General features: G+C 40.0%; 1 protein-coding gene across 2 annotated transcripts in view; it reads right to left on the bottom strand.

Moving 5' to 3' along the window:
- Positions 1 to 1209: 1209 nt before the first annotated feature.
- kdm5a (lysine demethylase 5A) overlaps positions 1210 to 19512 on the bottom strand; it is a 203173-nt gene continuing 184870 nt past the window's right edge. For both annotated transcript variants that reach the window (XM_072552438.1, XM_072552439.1), the window contains exons 24-28: positions 18930 to 19073; positions 14454 to 14616; positions 6170 to 6390; positions 4913 to 5311; positions 1210 to 2506 (exon numbers count right to left, since the gene is read on the bottom strand). In XM_072552438.1, the coding sequence (XP_072408539.1) occupies positions 2300 to 2506; positions 4913 to 5311; positions 6170 to 6390; positions 14454 to 14616; positions 18930 to 19073 (1134 nt within the window). In that variant the 3' untranslated portion in view covers positions 1210 to 2299. The remainder of the gene's footprint in view (positions 2507 to 4912; positions 5312 to 6169; positions 6391 to 14453; positions 14617 to 18929; positions 19074 to 19512) is intronic.

The raw sequence follows: 19512 nt of genomic DNA, 5'->3' as shown, positions 1-19512 counted from the left end.
GTTGAGAAACTTGAAGGTGTTCAGAAAAGATTTACAAGGATGTTGCCAGGGTTGGAGGATTTGAGCAACAGGGAGAGACTGAATAGACTGAGGCTGAGAGGTGACATTATACAGGTTTATAAAATCATGAGGTACATGGATAGGATAAATAGACTCTGGGGTGATGGAGTCCAGAACTAGTTGGCATAGCTTTTGGGAGAGAGGGAAAAAATTTAAAAAGGGACCTAAGGGGCACTTGTCCGCCACTGATGTCAGGCACACCAGCCTATAGTTCCCTGGCTTTTCCCTACCACCTTTCTTAAATTCTGATAATTTAAAATTATTGTTAGCACCCTTGCTGTTTCCTCCCTTGCCTCAGAAAATCAACTGTGTACAAGAAAATCAGAAGTTTGGAAATGGTTGGAAAGTTCATAAAACCAATCACACATCTCAACCGAATGCATTACATATTCATAAAACAAACTTTGCAACAGAAAATGCAAAATTTACACAAAAGCTTTGGAAAGTACTGGCACAATCATAAAACCAAAAATGTAAACCAATAATTCAATTTCTCCTTGGCCCCAGAAGAGGTGCCCGAGGACTAGAGGACAGCCAGTATGGCTGCTGGCTTTAAACCAAAAGACTGAACCAAAGCTTGATCACTCTGAAATCAGCACTGCACACGTTAGTGTTTAGTGGTGTTCAGACCTGTGCATTCCTTGAGCATGGTAGTGTTGGCATTCCATCTTCCCAAACATGGTCACGCCAGCACTGTGCAATCCTGAACTCTTGCCACAGTTTCTGCCTAACCGGTTTAGGATTTCCAACATTTTATGCTTTTTATTTCAGAGCTCAAGTATCTGCAGCATTTTTTGCTTTTGTACTCTACATTGTGCATTGTTCATGCTAAAAATTCAAGCTATAGTGTTATTGCCTGAGGTTAAAGGAACTGACATTTAATAAGGATTGCAAAATGTGAAACAGTGCAGTACCTGGAATGATAAGGTACATGATCACAAGTATTGAATACAAGGGAACAAAAGAGAAAACTGGGATAGGAACCAATGAGGAAGTAATTACAGATGTAATACCAAACCAACAGAATTACAGGAGACTCAGTGTCAGTGTGCACGCTGGTTATATCTGGCTGAATGGTTCAAAATGTGATGTGCATTCCATTTCACAGCGCATGTAAATACAAATCACAATAAAAAAAGGGAAATGCACTATTTGTTAGAGTGACTGTATTCTGATTGCAACTTGCGACAAGCATTTTTCTCCTCAGACACAGGAAAAGACATTACATCCTAATACATTTACATAGACAAAAAAAATTCCACCTCTCAAACATGTTTATGAAAAAACAGAAAATGATAAATAAAACAAATGTTTTACCAAAAAGTCTAAACAACCTAGTATCTTACAGCAAAACCTACATAAATACATAAAATTACTGGGCACCTAGGAAGGATGTGTTTGTTCCCGTTTGTTTAGTTGGATCCCCAAGGCATAATTGGTTCATGTACTCCACTAAATGTGATCGCATCTAAGCACTCTGTTCTGAGGTATTGTTGCTCCATGAGAGCGCTTTGTACACATACAGCATTTGAAAGACTATCGTTGGCCAGCTTACAACTTGTTTTCTCCATTACAGAGTCCAGATGGTTCAGGAAACACATTAACACTTGGCTAAAAAAACACTGCCAACCCTCACCCGCCCTCGCACACATTTTTAAATCTCATCAGAATATGCCTAGTGTAAAAAAAAAGTCCAATTTCAAACTGACTAAACAGATTTCAAATCATTAAAATTATTTTTAAGAAGATGTGAAAGATTAAATACTTAACTTTTACAAGTAATTATGTTCTTGTCCTCTTGCGAAACAGCTAAATAGCTATGTGTTCCCCAAGTGGGTTTGTTGCCTCCCCACTTAAGCACCGTCCTCTTAGTTTCTCCCCGAAGTACCCTGCTCCCTTTCCATTTCCTCTTCCAAGCTCCACATCTCGCAGGTGCCATCCATTCCTGGTACCTGCTGTTGCCCCTCCCCTACCACTATCCTTGTTGTTTTATCTCCTGTCCCACTACACCTGCTGCAACAAATAAGAAGGGGCTCACTTTTACACACACAATGGAGAACAGAATTGTCTCTACCTTCACTTTTTCATTATGCTAATCTTAACCATATACTTCACACTGGTCCTTAATATTGTGGGTGCGTGGCATCTGTGGCAGAGTGTGGTGCTCATCAGCTATGTCCAGGGTCCTGTTTGAAGCCAACAACTTGACAGTACTTCCATGAATATAATTATGAAGAGACTAGCTGCTGTCCTTAGAGTCCTCCAGGAAAGATGTGGCAGTATAGATTCCAGACAGGCTGTGGCTAGCTGCTCGGGTATCAGGAGCTCCTTGCCTGGTGCATGCAGTACAAATGTAATCCTCATTCTCTGCCATCTCAGAAGAGACACCGACGCAGACCTGGTGGAACCATTCATCACAGCCTCCATCGCACTGCACCCAATCAACCTGCAGCACACAAATCCAGAAAACATTATTCACAACGGAAAAGATTGGACTAACTAGTAATTTCACCAGGAAGCAAGAGAACAATTGGAATGTGCCCTACTTTCAAATAAAAACAGAGAATACTAATGGTACTCAGGCGGCATCCACTGAAATCGAACAATTATGTCCGTGACCTTTCATTAGAATTCCAGCTACACATTTGCCACTTATTTCAGACTTCCAGCAATCATAGCGTTTGTTTGAAGATCACATTACACAGAATTAAACTGTTTAAAATCTAAGAGCAGTTACAGCAGATTTTTATGATCTCACAGACAAAAGGAACTTTTATAGCAGTTGAAAAATAACCAGGTTTCAATAAAGGCATCAGGAATCTGTTGCACAGTTTTAAAGAAAAGTTTCATCTTCATCTTAGATGTCAAGCAACTATCAGTTGGGTCTGGGTTAGGTCATGGTGCTGCAGGGATGGAAGCTGAAAGCAACAGGACAGAGACAGGGCAGTGGGTGGGTAATTTTGAGGAAAATAGAAAATGAGGGAGGGGTCAAACTTTAACAGAGAGGGGTAGAGATGTTTTTATGTGAACGAGTTGGGGACTGCAGAAGAATGAAGCTGCTTAAGTTAGATGACTGTCAGAGGATGTGTGGCTGATCATTCATAAAGATGGGGAGCCTCGCTTGCTGTTACAAAAGTGCAGGCCCAAAACTGAAAGTCCCACCTCCCCAAACATAGCACTTTCCATTTTTGCGGGATGAGGTGGATTCTGAGTTGCAGCCGTTAGTGCGCAGCTGCCTCTGGTTGACCTGATTTTCACAAGCGCAATGTCTAAAAAAAGGTCAATAGGAGAATCATGGAATCTCAAGAATTCAGAAGGAAGCCAATCAGCCCATCATGACTGTACCAGTCTGTGTCATCATCTGGGAATTTGAGATGGTTAAAAGGAGATGTGATTTTTAGTTAAAAAAAGCACACAGGTAGTGGAGCTGTCAATGACCATTTCAAGATATTGGAACTGTTGCCCTTCAATTAGGTTTTTAAAAATGACTAAAGTACTAAGAAGTGTTTATTTCTCTGTTGACATCAACTAACCTTTCAGATTTTAATTCAGTATTAGTGCTGCACGATTGATTTCATAACTGTTCATTATCACGATAGGGTTCTTACAGAACATAGAACTGTACTGTACAGGATCAGGCCCTACAGCCCATGTCTTTGCCGGCCATGATGCCATTCTAAACTAATCCCATCTGCATGCACATAATCTGTACCCCTGTAATCCCTACCTGTTCACATGCTTGTCCAAATGACACTTAATTTGCAGTTTCACTGATGCCTCCCAGTGGTAATAGACTCTTTGAAGTGAAACTATGAATTCTACATAAAAACCAAAGGAACTGCAGATTTTGTAAGTTAAAAACAAAAACAGAAATTGCTGGAAAAGCTCAGCAAGTCTGGGCTTATCTCTCTACAGATGCTGCCAGCAATTTCTGCTTTTGCAATTATGCTTGTTCTCATAATGAGTCATAGATAATGTATGGGTTTTGAAATAATGATTTTTTTTACTGGCGTAATTATTAATATCAATGATGTGGAGGTGCTGGGGTGGACAAAGTTAATAATCACACAACATCAGGTTATAGTCCAATAGGTTTATTTGTAAGCACTAGCGCTTATTGTTGTGTGATTATTAATATCAAGACACTTGAGAATTTATTTCATTTCAGTAAGGCTCTCGAACAGGCCGTACTTGTTCAGTTGGCATGGTAGGTGTAACAGTAAAAGATAGTGGGGCAGAGGTTGGCATGGAGGGTTTGAGAGCTATGGGATCTGAGTGGAGGGGTGTCGTTAGGCATAGATGAGGCAAAGTAAGCATCCTTTAGGGTGTTTGGGGCCCCAAGAGGGTGAAGGTTGAAAAGCTGTTTGTTGTTTTGGTTTTTATTTCATATCGTTGACAAAGTGCCAGTGCGCCAAGGTGAGCTTTCTTTCCCAGTCCAACCACCTCAACCAGCAGTCACTGATTTCACAATGAGCTACCACAAACCCTGACCCCCATCTCACCAGAATGAAAATTCAACATTCTAGTGCGTCTCCAACTCCAAGTCAAGAGACCCAGGTTCAAGTCCTACCTGCTCCTGCAACAACAGCTTGGAACAGGTTAAGATACAAAAAATACCTACGTATTACACTAAATCTTAAAATATATAAAATTCACATGAGTGACAAACATCCTGCTTCGACTTATAAAGGTGACAAATAGGAATAACATCCCAATAATATGCAATTTAAGATTAATATCTCAACAATTTTGTCATTACTGGAAACATGACAGAATTTATACAAACAAATAAGCTAAGGCAGATTAAAGTGCAACGTGATTCACTACGGCAACAGGATAACTACAGACCAACCTCTTCTCCGCACGGCCGCTGACAGTTCAACGCAGCACAAACAGCATTTTCATCCTCAGAGTCCTCTGCTGCAGACCAATCTTCCTGAGCTGGTAAAATCACTTTCTTTTCTTTCTTCTTATCCAACAACTTCTCCATACTCTCTTTGGATTTCTCTTTTTTCTTTTTCTCTTTCTCCTTTTCTTCTTTTCCCACTTTCTTCCCCAGTTTGCTCTGCTCTTTCATTTTCTCTGGGGTCAATTTCAGCTTTTTCTTTTTGGGTTTGTCAAACTTTCTCAGTTCTTTTAACTTCTTGCCATCCCCCAAGAACAACTCAGCCTTTTCCAGTTTTCGCTTTCGCTTTTTATCTGAAGAATCTTTGACTTTAATTCGGATGGATTTCTCCTCCAGACCATCGTCCTGAATACATGAGTTATCAAAAAGAGTTAGAAAAGCAATGCTGGCATCATAAAGCCCAGAACAACATGTCAAAAATAGAGAAAGTGAATGTAAAGTATGCCGGAAGGAGAAAAACATCACAGCATCACAATGCTAGCTTTTTAATTTATGAGCCTTGCCATTTTAACTCCAGCATAAAGTCTTTCCAGGGATAAAGACTTTCAGTTATAGATTAAATAAATTTGGACTGTTTTGTTTGCAGAACAGGAAGAGGAGAGACAGGTATTCAAAATTAATAGGGGTCTGGAAAGAGTGGAGGGGGAGAAATCATTCCAATTTATGGAAAGATTTAAGGCAATGGTGACATGTGGAAAGGCTTTTGCATGCAGCGACTGGTTAGCATCTGGAATATGCTGCCTCAATGTTCAATTGTGGCACTCGAAGGTACACATTGTGAAAAGAAACAATTTGTGGGGTAATGGCTGAATGGCCCCCAATTTCACTGTATCTTCCAATCTGCAAGAAGCTTGTACTTGGGTTGCTTTGCCGTTAGTACATGGGTTTGTTGCTCATTCTGTTATAACTTGTCCCAGATTCTTAATGGATGGAAAATGTTTCCTGAAAATTCTTTAAACACTCAATTTCTTCTTTTTCTTTAAAGATGGTTTTGAACGCCTGGTAGTTGGAAGCTTGATCAGGAAGTAGTCCCCATTAATCTTATCAACTTTGACCATTTTCTTCTGTTACAGTTTGCACTGCTCAGAGGTTTAGCCAGAAAGAAATTCATTACACAGTGCCAAGATAAAGGTCTACTCATCTCCCTCTGAAAAAAATCTCAAAGGAAAGAAAATGAATCAGTAAATGAAATTTAGGAAGTACCTCCAATATATGTAGAAATCTATCCTCTGCAGGAAGGTGCGTTGCCTGCAATATTCTCCAAATATGCTGTGTTTCATCAAGGGTTACTTCCAAAAGGTCTCCCACCATCATCAACTCCTCTAGCTGAACTTTTGCATTATGAGACAGCTCAAGGACTGGGGGCTCCAAACTACGTGGCACCAATGGTGTCTTACGTGGTTGTTTCCGTGGAGTTCCAGTTCCTAGAACAATATATTGGTGACATAAAATGGTTATAGTAAGCAACATAAATTATCTTAACATGGTCAGATATACTAATAGCACAAAGCACAGAAGGAGTTTCTAAAGAGTGTCCACAAGAATTATCTAGATTTTATACATTGTGTCTAATGACAAAGGAGGCATTGCTGAATTTTGGACTAGGGGATCAGGTTAGCCAAGCAGATCAAGTGTCAACGAGGATCATTTTGCAGAGAGTCATTGGGTTTAGGTGGAGGAGGGTTAATTTCAATGGGTTGAATCTGGATCTTGTCCAAAATCAAATGCATCTTAGGTAATACTGTAATTAATCAATGGGCTCCATTTAAGGAGATAATTCACAACTAGGTTTCCCACTGTTTAGGGAAGAGTAACACAGCAGAATTCCCTGGATGAGGGAGTTGCAAAGATGAAGCAAATAAAAAGTATATCCAACACCTGTAAATCAAACTGACAATGAGAACCGCAAGTGGAAAAATAAATGAGAGGAGACAAGTGAGTGGAAAAGGAGCTAACGTGAAAAGGAACCAAAATGGCTTCTAGGCATATAAATAGTCAAAGTATTGCTGAAAAAATATGGTTTGTCAGAACTTTTTGTCTTCCATTCATCAGGACCATTTGTAAGAATATAAATTTATGGGGAAAATGAATTTATACCATATCAGCGTACTGTGCTGATTGGTCAGCAAATAGTGCCTGATTGGTGGTGCTGCTGCTGCTATGGATAATAAGACAGTTAATGATGACTGACAGTTAATTCTCAAGCCTTGTTTAAATTTTAAGTCAGACTTTTTGACTGATTAAAAACCTAAAGAACTGTGGATGTTGTAAATCAGAAACAAAAATAGAAGTTGCTGGAAAAGCTCAACAAGTCTGGCAGCATCTGTGAAGAGAAATCAAAGTTGACGTTTCGGGTCCAGCGACCCTTCCTCAGAACTGATTTATAGACTGATTTCACAGGGCGAGGTGATCTTTGAGAAATTAATTAGAAATTGGCTGACACTTGTAACATACAGCATAAAACCCTGTCTTTTCTCAGCAATACTTGTTCTGATTACCAAACAAATAAATAATATATGGGTAGTGAAAGGTGGGTTGAAGCCTATTAGGGACAAATGCATAGACACAAGACAGAAATGTACTTTTCATCTGTCTTTACCCAAAGAAGAAGATTTTGCAACGTTTCTCTTTAGCATTCCCACACAGGCACTCTTCAGTGTTGTCACATAGGGTGCAGAAGTGAAATTGATCATAATTTGATATACCATTTAGAGTAGTGTGCTTTATATATATACATATATATGGGAACAACAGCAGGGGAGGAAATGCTGTCAGGGTTGTGGCTATCACCGTAGTGGCAGAATGGGTCACTGAAGTCAAACACAAGAAAAGACAGCAAGAGCAGACCAAACAAACAAGTCTGTTAAGTCTGCTCCAGTAGTTGGTATGATTCATGGCTGCTCCTTGGCATCATTTTATGGGACAACAGCATTAACTTTGCGGACCAGGTGAACCCTACTACTTCTCAGCTAATTGTACTTGATGATGATTAAGGTTAAGGAGCACTGAGCTCAAGTAAACACCATTTAACAGTGAGGGGACCACCAAAGCCTACACCATTATCGCACAACATAGAAGGCTGCCAGAGGATGGTCCAAAGCTTAAGAGGCGATGATAAAATTGAGACATACAATGGAACTTTCAAGGGAAGTAAAGGTGAAAACATGACGGGCTTAATCTTTCAATCTGCCGTCAATCCAGGAGTGGCAGAAAACTGCAAATACAGGGGAACCAAGATTACCTGGCATTCGAATAACTGAACATCGTATCATCCAAACAAGATCACAAGGTTCCAATGTGTGGCTAATTATGTTATCCTGCATTCGATTAACCAAACGTAATACTCCCCATGCGTATCCTTCAGATAATCAAGGATCTTCTGTAATATATACTTGTTCAAAATGGGGATGGAGATAAAACCAGCACCTTAGCAGGCAAGCAGTTTAACTTCAGTGGTGGGAAGGTGCTTAGCAATAACATTACAAGGCAAAATTGACCGTTACTTCAAAATGTGTATACTCTCAAAAACCTGCATTGATTTATGAAGGATAAATTATGCTTAACTATTTGGATTGAACTTTTGAAATATGGTGAAGGCATTGTGTTTGGTGCGACATACAAGGATTTTGAAAGAGGTAAAATGCCACATAGCAGGCTTGTTAGAAAAGTTGAAGCCTACAGAAGGAAAGTTGAAGGGACACTGGCAGCATGAATACAAAGCTTGCTGAGTGACAGAAAACATTCAGAACTGGAGCTCCACATGGGGTCAGTATTAGGACCACACAGTGTCTAAATCTATACTAGTACATTGATTTGGATACTCAGGGCACAATTTCAAAATTTGCAGTCCACTCTGATGAAAGTTGTGATTCATATATTAATAACATTTTGAAAGATTTGATTTCAAACTATTAGCACATTGGTGGTGATTATATTTCATGAAGATTTACGAGAAAAGCAACGAAAGTCAGATAATGCTTTCTGAACTGTGACCTAATCCAAAGTTTGACAGAGTAGGCGACTGCAAGTCTCCAGCAGTATTAATAGAAGATTGTTCAGAATCAGTACTGATAAGGCCTTTCAGTCCATCGAGACTGAAACATTAAAAATACATCACCAACTACACTGGTCCTACTTAGGCCCATAGCTTCGAATGTTGTGACATGTCAAGTGCTCATCCATTTTTAAATGCTGTAAAGTTGCCCACCTCAATTACCATCTAAGGCAGTGCATTCCAGATGCCCAACATCCATGGGGTAGTAAATGTTGTCCTCAAATTCCTTCTGAACCTGATGCCTTTCACTTTAAAATTATGTCTTCCTGTTGTTGACCCTTCCACTAAGGATATTAAGTAGCTTTCTATTCACTTAGTCCTTGCACCCCATAACCTTCTTCTCCAAAGACAGCAACCCAAATATATCCACCCTCCAATTTGGTCATACTGCAGATTTACAGCAAGGAGCATAAACACCAAAAGGCAAGCTAGGGTTGTTTGCAGCAGTTTGTTTTTGTTAGGAATAGTCAAAGATTTACTTTACCTTAGAAAGACCCTTAGAAATCTTCAAAGCTTTTGGGACAGTTTTGGAGGAGACCTGACTATCATACTCAAATCTAGCTTCTCTCCTCGTAAGGTGCACAAGACAATTCAGCTCTTCCCTTGGAGTTTATCTTGTGAAATGACTGATAAAGTCTAAGCTTTCAATTTTGATAGTAGTCACATCAAAAAAACTTCACAGCTCATAGGACAGAAGTAGAGAGAAGCTGTTACTCAGAGCCAAAAGATTTGATATAAAAGAGCAACTTGTCTGGACTGACTCCCTGTGAAGTGAGGGGGTTGGGAATAGATGACTTTGTTTTGCTGCATGTTCTAAGATCATTCAAACTGTGTTTCACATTTTGACAGTTAAATGCGTCATTTTCTTTTTTTCTTTTATGCCATAAATTCCTGTTTTATTGTTCAAGAAAATTTACAGCCGTGTGTGTTTGTGTTTCAGTGAATGAAAGCATTTTAAATAAAACAGAATGATCTATTCAGGCCAGATTTCATTCTAGAATCAGACATATCCAAGCTAAGATCATAACACAAAACCTGAAGTATGTGCAAGGAAGATAGTGAGAGATGGGGGTGATACGGTAGACAGGCTGGTAGAATGAACAGACAAAATCTAATGTAGAAAAGTTGGCAAAACAGGGAAAACTAACAGAAAAGAAACTAGAGTACAATTCTAAAGTGGGTGCATGACAACATTTGAATAATATTGAAATAATGTGAACATACAAACAAGGAACAAGAGGGAGCCCACCACCGTGCAATAAGATCATGGTTGATCTGCTCTATATTCCTGTGCATCCCAATAATCTCTCATCCCCTTGTATCAAGAAGATACTTACCACGGGCCTTAAAATCAATTAAATATTCTGCATTCACTGTCTGTTGAAGAAGGGAATTTCAAATATACACAACCCTCAAAGAAATTTTTCCATAGCTCGGTCTTAAATGGCTGACTGCATATCTTTAATCTATGACCGCTTGTTCTAGATTCTTCATGAGGAAACATCCTTTCCTCATCCACCCAAGTCCCCCCAGAATCTTATCCCTTTCAATTAAGTCCCCTCTGACTGTTCTAAACACCAGAGGATACAGACCTAGTCTGTTTAGTCTTTTCTGGTAGTCAATCCACTCATTCCAGGTATCATCACGCCCAGTAAACCTTCTCTGAACATTTTCTAATGCATCAACATTCTGCTGTAAGTACAGTGACCAGTACTGTATATAGTCCCCCGAACGCAGTCTCACAAGTGCCTTGTATAACTGAAGAATAACTTCACTACTCATACATTTAATTCCCCTTGCAATAAAGTAGAACATTGTTAGCTTAACTGATTACTTGCTGCAAGAAAAGCCATAAATATCTCCTCCATAATAATACTCAACACCAGTACCCTGCAAGGCTGCACGTTCAGCCTCCTACTGTACTCATTATGTACTTATGACTGTATAGCCAAATTCTGCCCCAACTCCATTTACAAGTTTGCCAATAACACCACTGTTGTAGGTCAAACAACAATGAGACTGAGTACAAAAGAGAGGTTGAGTGCTAAGAGGTATGGTGTAAAAACAACAATGTCTCCATCAATGTCAGCAAATCAAAGGAGACTTCAGGAAGATTAGATTAGATTAGATTAGATTACTTACAGTGTGGAAACAGGCCCTTCGGCCCAACAAGTCCACACCGCCCTGCCAAAGCGCAACCCACCCATACCCCTACCTAACACTACAGGCAATTTAGCATGGCCAATTCACCTGACCTGCACATGTTTTGGACTGTGGGAGGAAACCGGAGCACCCGGAGGAAACCCACGCAGACACGGGGAGAATGTGCAAACTCCACACAGTCAGTCGCCTGAGGCAGGAATTGAACCCAGGTCTCTGGCGCTGTGAGGCAGCAGTGCTAACCACTGTGCCACCGTGCCGCCCCTGTCTGCATCAATGGTGCTGAGGTGCAGATAGTCGAGAGCATCAAATTTCTGGGAGTGATGCTCACCAACAATCTGTCCTGATCCACCCATGATGGAGAGAAGGTTATGGATGAAGTAGCTGAAAGTTTTTCAGCCGAGATCACTACACTGAGGTACTGCTGCAGACACATTCTGGAACTGAAACAATTGATCACCAATTCGCAAGTGGCAAAGTGGGCGGCATGGTGGCAGTGGGCAGCATAATGGTACAGTGGTTGGCACTGCTGCCTCACAGTGCCAGAGACCTGGGTGCAATTCCCGCATCAGGCGACTGACTGTGTGAAGTTTGCACATTTTCCCCATGTCTGCAAGGGTTTCCTCTGAGTTCTCCGAATTCCTCCCACAGTCCAAAAATGTGCAGGTTAGGTGAATTTGCCATGCTAAATTGCCCGTAGTGGTAGATGTAGGGGAATGGGTCTGAGTGGGTTGCTCTTCGGAGGGTCGGTGTGGACTTGTTGGGCCGAAGGGCCTGTTTCCACATTATAAGTAATCTAATCTAATCTAAACAAGTGAAAACCAACAACTACAACCAGCTTTGGCTGTGCTAAGTAGGACTCCAACCAGTCGAGAGTTTTCTCTTCAAGATTACCCCTGACTTACGCTTTGCTACAGCTCCTTTATGCTATATTCCATCAAATATGTCATGTCAAGAGCAGTCATGTTCACCTCTGGAGTTCAGCTCCTTTGTATGTTTGAACCAAAGCTGTCATGAGGTGAGGCCCAAGTGGATCCCAAATAGTACACCGAGTCGTACTGCTGACTATTCCTTGCTCTGTTGCTGATAAGAACAACTTCTCTATTATTTCCAGACTGTGGCCACTTGCTGTCCTAATCTGCGTATCACCAAATTTGGCTATAACGTAGTTGTTACCTTTGTCCAAGTCATTTGCATAGTTCAGAAACACTAAGGGACCAGCACTGATCCGTGTGACTAGTTACAGTTGCCAAAGTGAAAATGACCAACTTGTGCCAACTGTTTTCCATTGGTTAGCCAATCCTCCAAGCATGAATACACAAAAATCACAGCGCTACCAGTAGGAAACAATGATAGAAGTATTATAGTTTTGCTGGGAAGGGGCTTGAAAAGGACACTGGCTGTTTGGATACACAATTAGCTAAGTGACAGAAGCAGAAAGCAGCAGTGAACAATTATATTTTAGACTGCAGGGAAAGGATTTGGTGCTGGTTATCTGGTTTGGGACAACTGCTCTTTCTAATGTACATAAATAACTTAGACTTTGGGATCCAGAGCATAATTTCAAACTTTGCCAATGATACATATATATAATGAAGTGTAAGAAAGACAGCAGATTTATGAAGGCATGGACTGATGAAATTGGCAGATACATGGCAGATAGAATTTAATGTAGAAACATGTGAATTGATGAATTTTAAAAGGAAAAATGAAGACAGTGATAATAAACTAAATAAACCTAGGGGCTGCAGAAATAGAAGCACATCTACAAAAATATTGGAAAATGGAAGGGCAGGTTGAGAAAGCTGTTTAAAAACTATCTTAAGTTTATGAATAGACGTATAAAATACAAAAGAAAATAAATTATCATACACCTCTAATCAATGATTGCATCTCCACGGAAGGATTACATCCAACCTTTGGGCAACAAGAATGGAAATCAAGATCTCAGGAGTTACATTAAAATGGTACTATAGATGAGGAAATTAAGGAACTTGAGAAGCTGAGATTGTTCCCCTTGGAGAGACAGAGATTCAAGGGAGATGCGATAAAGGTGTTCAAAATCATGAGGGAATTGAAATAGGTTAAGAGAAGCCATTTTACTGGCAGAAGGAACAACTATCAAAGACTACTTAAATTAACTTGAAGTAGGAAGTGGCAGGGTGGATAGGAGGGAGGAAAGGGGAACAGTATTTCATTTTACACTAGTTTATATTATTTTGAACATGCTGCCTGGATGGTGGTAGAAGTATACTCAACATTTCACATATAACGAGGTGCTGATTTATTGTGGATTATCCGGGCACCACATTTTAGGAAAGATACCTTGGCCTTGGGAGCAGAGCTTCAGTTTATCAGAGTTACAAGATAGGTTTTCACACATTAGTGCTGGTTAAGGGGTGATGGGTGATTTGATTGGAGATTTATGGGAAAAACAGAATGACAAGAGACGATAGAGAAAACCTGGATAGCTAAGGCATAGTCTTTAAGGCAGACAATTCAGGAGCAAAATTAGGGAATATTTCTGTGTTCTAAGCGCAGTATAAGTTCAGAACTTTTTTGTAAATAGCTACTGATGCTCAACCAATTGTAAAATTTTAAATCAGGGAACAATAAGGTGCTTGCCATCAAGAAATATTCAAGAATATGGTGGTGGGTGTATGAAGTTATGTTGCTTATCAGTCATATTTTGCAGAACGACAAAAGGAATATGATTTCTGCACCTCGGTACTGCCAGACCAACATGTACACATTAAATAGTGGTATTAGAAGATACTGTCAGACCAACAGGTAAACAATTTTAGATTTAGATTTTAATGTCGCCTGTACTCAAGCACAGGGTACAAGAGGACAGTGAAAAGTGTACAGTGTCACCGCACATGGCACCATCATAGATATAAAGTACCGAGGTACAAAGTTTGAGTTACAGAAATAGATAAATAAATAAATAAGCACTACAGTCTTTTTAGCATAACAGTAGAAAAATAAGAAATAAATATTGCACCGTGCCCTAAGAATGTGCTGCCTGGGAGAGTGCTGATGCAGATTCCATGAGATTTCAAAGAGAGTTGGATATGTATTTGAAAGTGATGAATTTAGAGGGTTACGAAGATAAGGCTGGAGAATGGGACTAGCTGGATAGTTTTTTGGGGAGCCAGTACAGACACAATGGGTTGAATGGCCATCATATGCATCATAGAAGTCTGTGATTCTAAGAGAATGCTGCCACACCAGCAGATACACAAACAACATTGTGTTAGAAACCAGACTGACCTTGTGAAAAAGATTTTGATGCTGAAGAGTAAGCATGTTCAGCACAGAAAGATGGTGTTGCTGGCCATACATGTGACACCACCTCCTCTGCTTTGATTGGAATTTCTTCATCACAGAAGAGATTTGGTTCCAAGCTACCTGATGAGACACTGCTTGCACCATCCTGGGAAACAAAGAAAACTGTAATAGTTTGAGATCAATACTCTACACAAACATACATTAAACTTTTGTTTACACTAGACTAACTCTCAGCCTATTTGGGCAAAATGTATTGGACACCATATCATATGACAAGACTTCAATATTGGATTTAAACAAAGATCATGAATTGTCTGTTTTGATCCTTAAAAACAAAGTAAGAATAAATTGAGCATAAGGGGGAAGAACAATGGAGGGTGTATTGACAATGAATAATTTTGAAAGATTAAGGAGTTTTCCAAAAACATGGATTTCATAGGATTACACTGGAAATATGACACAAAGACCACTCAGCCAAAACAATCTATGTCAATGTTTCTGCCCTACTTGTGCCAACTCCCAACTCCCCTCATTAAAATCCATCATTACGATCCTCAATTTCCTTCTCACTGATAGGCCTCTCCAGCTTCCTCCTATTCACTTCCCTGTGGGACTTCCACTCCCTCACTGGAGAAACAAAGTTTCTTCTAAAACCCCATTTCTCAATGAAATTCTTATACTGATGGCTTTTAGGTACTTTGCTCCACAAAAGGAGCAAAGTATTCTGTATCTGTCACGAGTTTAAAGATCTTGACTTGGTCATTCCTCAGCCTTCATTTTTAGAAGGATAGAGATTACCAATCCTTTCATGATGTTTGCTTTCACACATTTCTGGTGTCATCCTTGTAAATTTTGACACCCTCTATACTGCCTCAATATCCCATTTATGATATGGTGTCCAGAACTACACACAGTACACTAGGTGTGAACTAAACAATTTCAATACATATTTAGACATAATATTCTATTTTTCAATTCTGTCTCTGTTAAAATAAAGCCTGTTGCTTAGTTTGTTTTTCTTGTAAAACTGTGACCCAACTTTAATGATTGCTGTATTTACTGAAAAATCTTGTGTGCCAACAACTACACTAACATCATGCTGATTTACACATACTGCAAGTGACATACATTCACAGAGTCATAGAGATGTACAGCTCAGAAACAGACCGTTCAGTCCAACTCGTCCATGCTGACTAGATATCCCAAACTAATCCAGCACTTGGCCCACATCCCACTAAACCCTTCCTATTCCTATACCCATCCAGATGCCTTTTAAATATTGCAATTGTACGAGCCTCCACCATTTCCTTTGGCAGATCATTCCATACACGCACCGTGAAAAGTTGTCCCTTAGGTCTATTTTATACCTTTCCCCTCTCACCCTAAACCTATGTCCTCTAGATCTGGACTCCCCCATCCCAGGGAAAAGACTTTGTCTATTTATCCTTTCCATGCCCCTCATGATTTTGTAAACCTCTATAAAGGTCACCCCTCAGCCTCTGACACTGCAGGAAAAACAGCCACACCCTATTCAGCCTCTCCCGAAACCTCAAATCCACCAACCCTGGCAACACCCTTGTAAATCTTTTCTGAACCCTTTCAGGTTTCAGAACATCCTTTCGATAGGAAGGAGACCAGAAGTGCATGCACTATTCCAAAGGTGGCCTCACCAACGGCCTGTACAGCAGTAACCTGACCTCCCGACTCCGATACTCAATACTCTGACTAATAAAGGAAAGCATACCAAATGTCTTCTTCACTATCCTATCTACCTAAGACTCTACTTTCAAGGAGCTATGAACCTGCACTCCAAGGTCTCTTTGTTCAGCAACACTCCCTAGGACCTTACCATTAAGTGTATATGTCCTGCTAAGATTTGCTTTCCCAAAATGCAGCACCTCGTATTTATCTGAATTAAACTCCATCTGCCACTTCTCAGCCCATTGCCCATCTGATCAAGATCCTGTCGTAATCTGAGGTAATCCTCTTCGCTGTCCACCACACCTCCAATTTTGGTGTCATCTGCAAACTTACTAACTGTACCTCTTGCGCTCACATCCAAATCATTTATGTAAATGACAAAAAGTAGAGGATCCTTGTGGCATTCCACTGGTCACAGGCCTCCAGTCTGAAAAACAACCCTCCACCAGCACCCTCTGTCTTCTACCTTTGAGCCAGTTCTGTATCCAAATGGCTAGTTCTCCCTGTATTTCATGAGATCTAACCTTGCTAACCAGTCTCCCATGGGGAACATTGTCGAACACCTTATTGAAGTCCATATAGATCACATCCACCGTTCTGCCCTCATCAATCCTTGGTTTCAGCAGGGTCGCATTCTCTAAACAAATTTCAGCTTTTTGAAGGTAAACTAAAATGCAGCTTTAACATGGGTAAAGAAAACTAGAAAAAGACAAGGAAAGGCAACTGGCAATGGAAATGAAAAGAGTGGAAATGATACCCTAAGACAGCAAACAGAAGCTTAAAATGATACAGTTTAAATAGGAAATAACAGAGGCTGATGCATTGGGAAGAACTAGACTCAAAATTTAAAGCCTAGTAAGGAAATGCTTAAATTTACATAAGTCCTACCAAAGTTCAAGAAAAAAAGACATGGAGGCATTCCTCGTGTCATTTAACAAAACGGCTAGAAATATGAATTAGGCAAAAGAGGATATTGCTTCTACAGGCTGTTAACAGGTAAAGCACAGAAAATGTATGCCTCACTGTCAGAATTATAATGCTGCAGAGAAATGATATTCACTTGCAATTAGTGCCTGAGGCATATTGGCAAAGGTTCTGGAATTTAAGGAAACAGCCAGAGCAAACCTATACTTAATTTGAAAAGCAAATTAATTTTGACGTTTGGAAATGAGCATTAGCAGGTGAAATAACATGTGAAATTCTTGGAGGTTATTTTCCCAGAGGAGTTAAAAAACTCATTTCCTTTAGTAAGAAAGCATATTGAGGACCAGCGTACCCTCTAGTTCTCTTTTTGGCTGTGCTGGCCTTCAAGGTTTGAGAGTGGTAGCGACTTCTGTAACCAAAAGTCAATGCCAATTGCTGTGCATGGAAACCTGGAGCGGCTACATACGCAGGCAGCCTCGCAGCTTACAGGGAACTTTGTAGAGGACCAAAGGATTGTAACCACCAGACACAGGCAGCAATAATGACTTACGATTAAGAACTTTTAAAAACATTTTCTTTATTCACAAGTTTTGGGCATACTGGTGAAGACAATCATTTACAGCCCATTCATAATTGCCTAGACTAAGTAAGGGCAGCAGTTTCCGAAAGGACGTGAATGAACCAGATGGGTTTTTCCTGACAACCAGCAATAGTTTCATGGGCAGCAATAGACTTCTAATGACAAAATTTCTTTATTGAATTCAAGTGCCACCATTTGCCATAATGGGGGTCAACCAGGGACATTATCCGGGTGTCTGGATTAATAGTCTAGTGATAATACCATGAGCCATCATCTTCCCACAAAATTAAACCTTTATTCCATCACCATTGACTCTAGTTTTGGTAGGGCTCCTTGTTGCCACACTCTTACCTCACCTGTGGAATTTAATTATTTTTGGTTATGCTGGGATCTGATGTATAAATTAGTTTCCCGTTTTTCTTTCATTTAAAATCATTGTATGCTTAATTTTGCTGGGAACTTGAGCTACGAGTACCCTGCGAATCTCCTAGTAAGAAACAAAAACAACTTGCTGGAAAAGCTCAGCGGGTCTGGCAGCATATGTGGAGAGAAATCAGAGTTAACATTTTGGGTCGAGTGACCCTTCCTCAGAACGCAATTCTCCTCATAAGAATGTGTCTAACCCAGTTTCTAAATCTCCTTTATCATTCTCTGTTTCACCAAATAATTTTAATTTATTTTCAGGGAGTTTAAACAGGAAAGTGTTCTAATAATTTTAAAAATAGTGGATTTGTTTTTAAAAAATACAGCAAATGATAACAACAATGAATTCACCACCTGTGGGGGTAGAAGTGGAGACATTCAACACTTTCAGTACTAAGTTGGTTGGACACTAGAGGCAAAATAGACTTGCAGAACTCTGGGGACAGAAAGGGGATGAAAGGGGATGATTGCTCTAAGAGAAAGCTGGCATAATCTCGGTTGGTAGAATGGCCTCACGCTGTTCTAAGATGTACCAGGATATAGTTATCGAAATTATAATGGTGGAAAAGAGCTACTTATTTCAATAGACATTACATCAGTCTAACAAGTGAGTAAAGGATAGGAAGACAAAAGCCCAAATCTTCCAAACAGCATCAAAGCCCCTTTTACTGATACTACTCAGATTCCATAATTAACGATGATTGCCTCCAATTTTTCAGGTTGAAATGCAGGATTCACCTGAACTCAGTCAGCTCAGTATTCCTCAGAGGCAGCAACAGACATAATCCACACACAGGCCTTCAGCAATTCCACCCCCAAAACAGACTTACTTTTCTCTCGTAGCGATACGCATCCCTGATATCATCATCTGAGTCAGTTTCCTCCTCATCCAATTCAATCGATTTTCTTGGTGAGTTTGCCAAACTCCCCATGCTCCTGCTGAAGGCAGATTGTTGAACACTCTGTAAATGTTCCTGGGAAGAGAATAAGACCAAATCCTCTGTCAGATAATTCCTTACAATATCATCTGGTTTAGATATCAATGCTAAACAAAATGTGACAATGTGCTAAATAAGGAGCTATAAGGGAAGACAGCCTAAAGCTTCAACTAAAAGGGAGGCTTTAAGCAGACCTTAAAAGGGGAAAAATCTGTTGAGAGGCAGAATAATTTAGAGGGGAAGTTCCTGAACTCCCCCTGCTTCGGCATGCAAAAGCAGTCATCAATGGTGGAAATAGTAAACCAGAATTGGTAATACATAAATATCCTGTGTGGTTTGGAGTAGGGGTAGGCTGTATAGCTGGAGAAGATTACAGAGAATCAGAAAGGAACAGGCAATGGAAAATAAAACTAAGAACGAGAATTTTAAAAATCAAGACTTTCCTTTCTTTTGAGCCCCTTGTGGGCAATTCCAA

The sequence above is a fragment of the Chiloscyllium punctatum genome, chromosome 32, assembly GCF_047496795.1.
Source record: "Chiloscyllium punctatum isolate Juve2018m chromosome 32, sChiPun1.3, whole genome shotgun sequence".
Classification (NCBI taxonomy): Eukaryota; Metazoa; Chordata; class Chondrichthyes; order Orectolobiformes; family Hemiscylliidae; genus Chiloscyllium; species Chiloscyllium punctatum.
The sequence above is the reverse complement of the archived record's forward strand: the minus strand, read 5'-3'. Positions and strand labels throughout refer to the sequence as shown.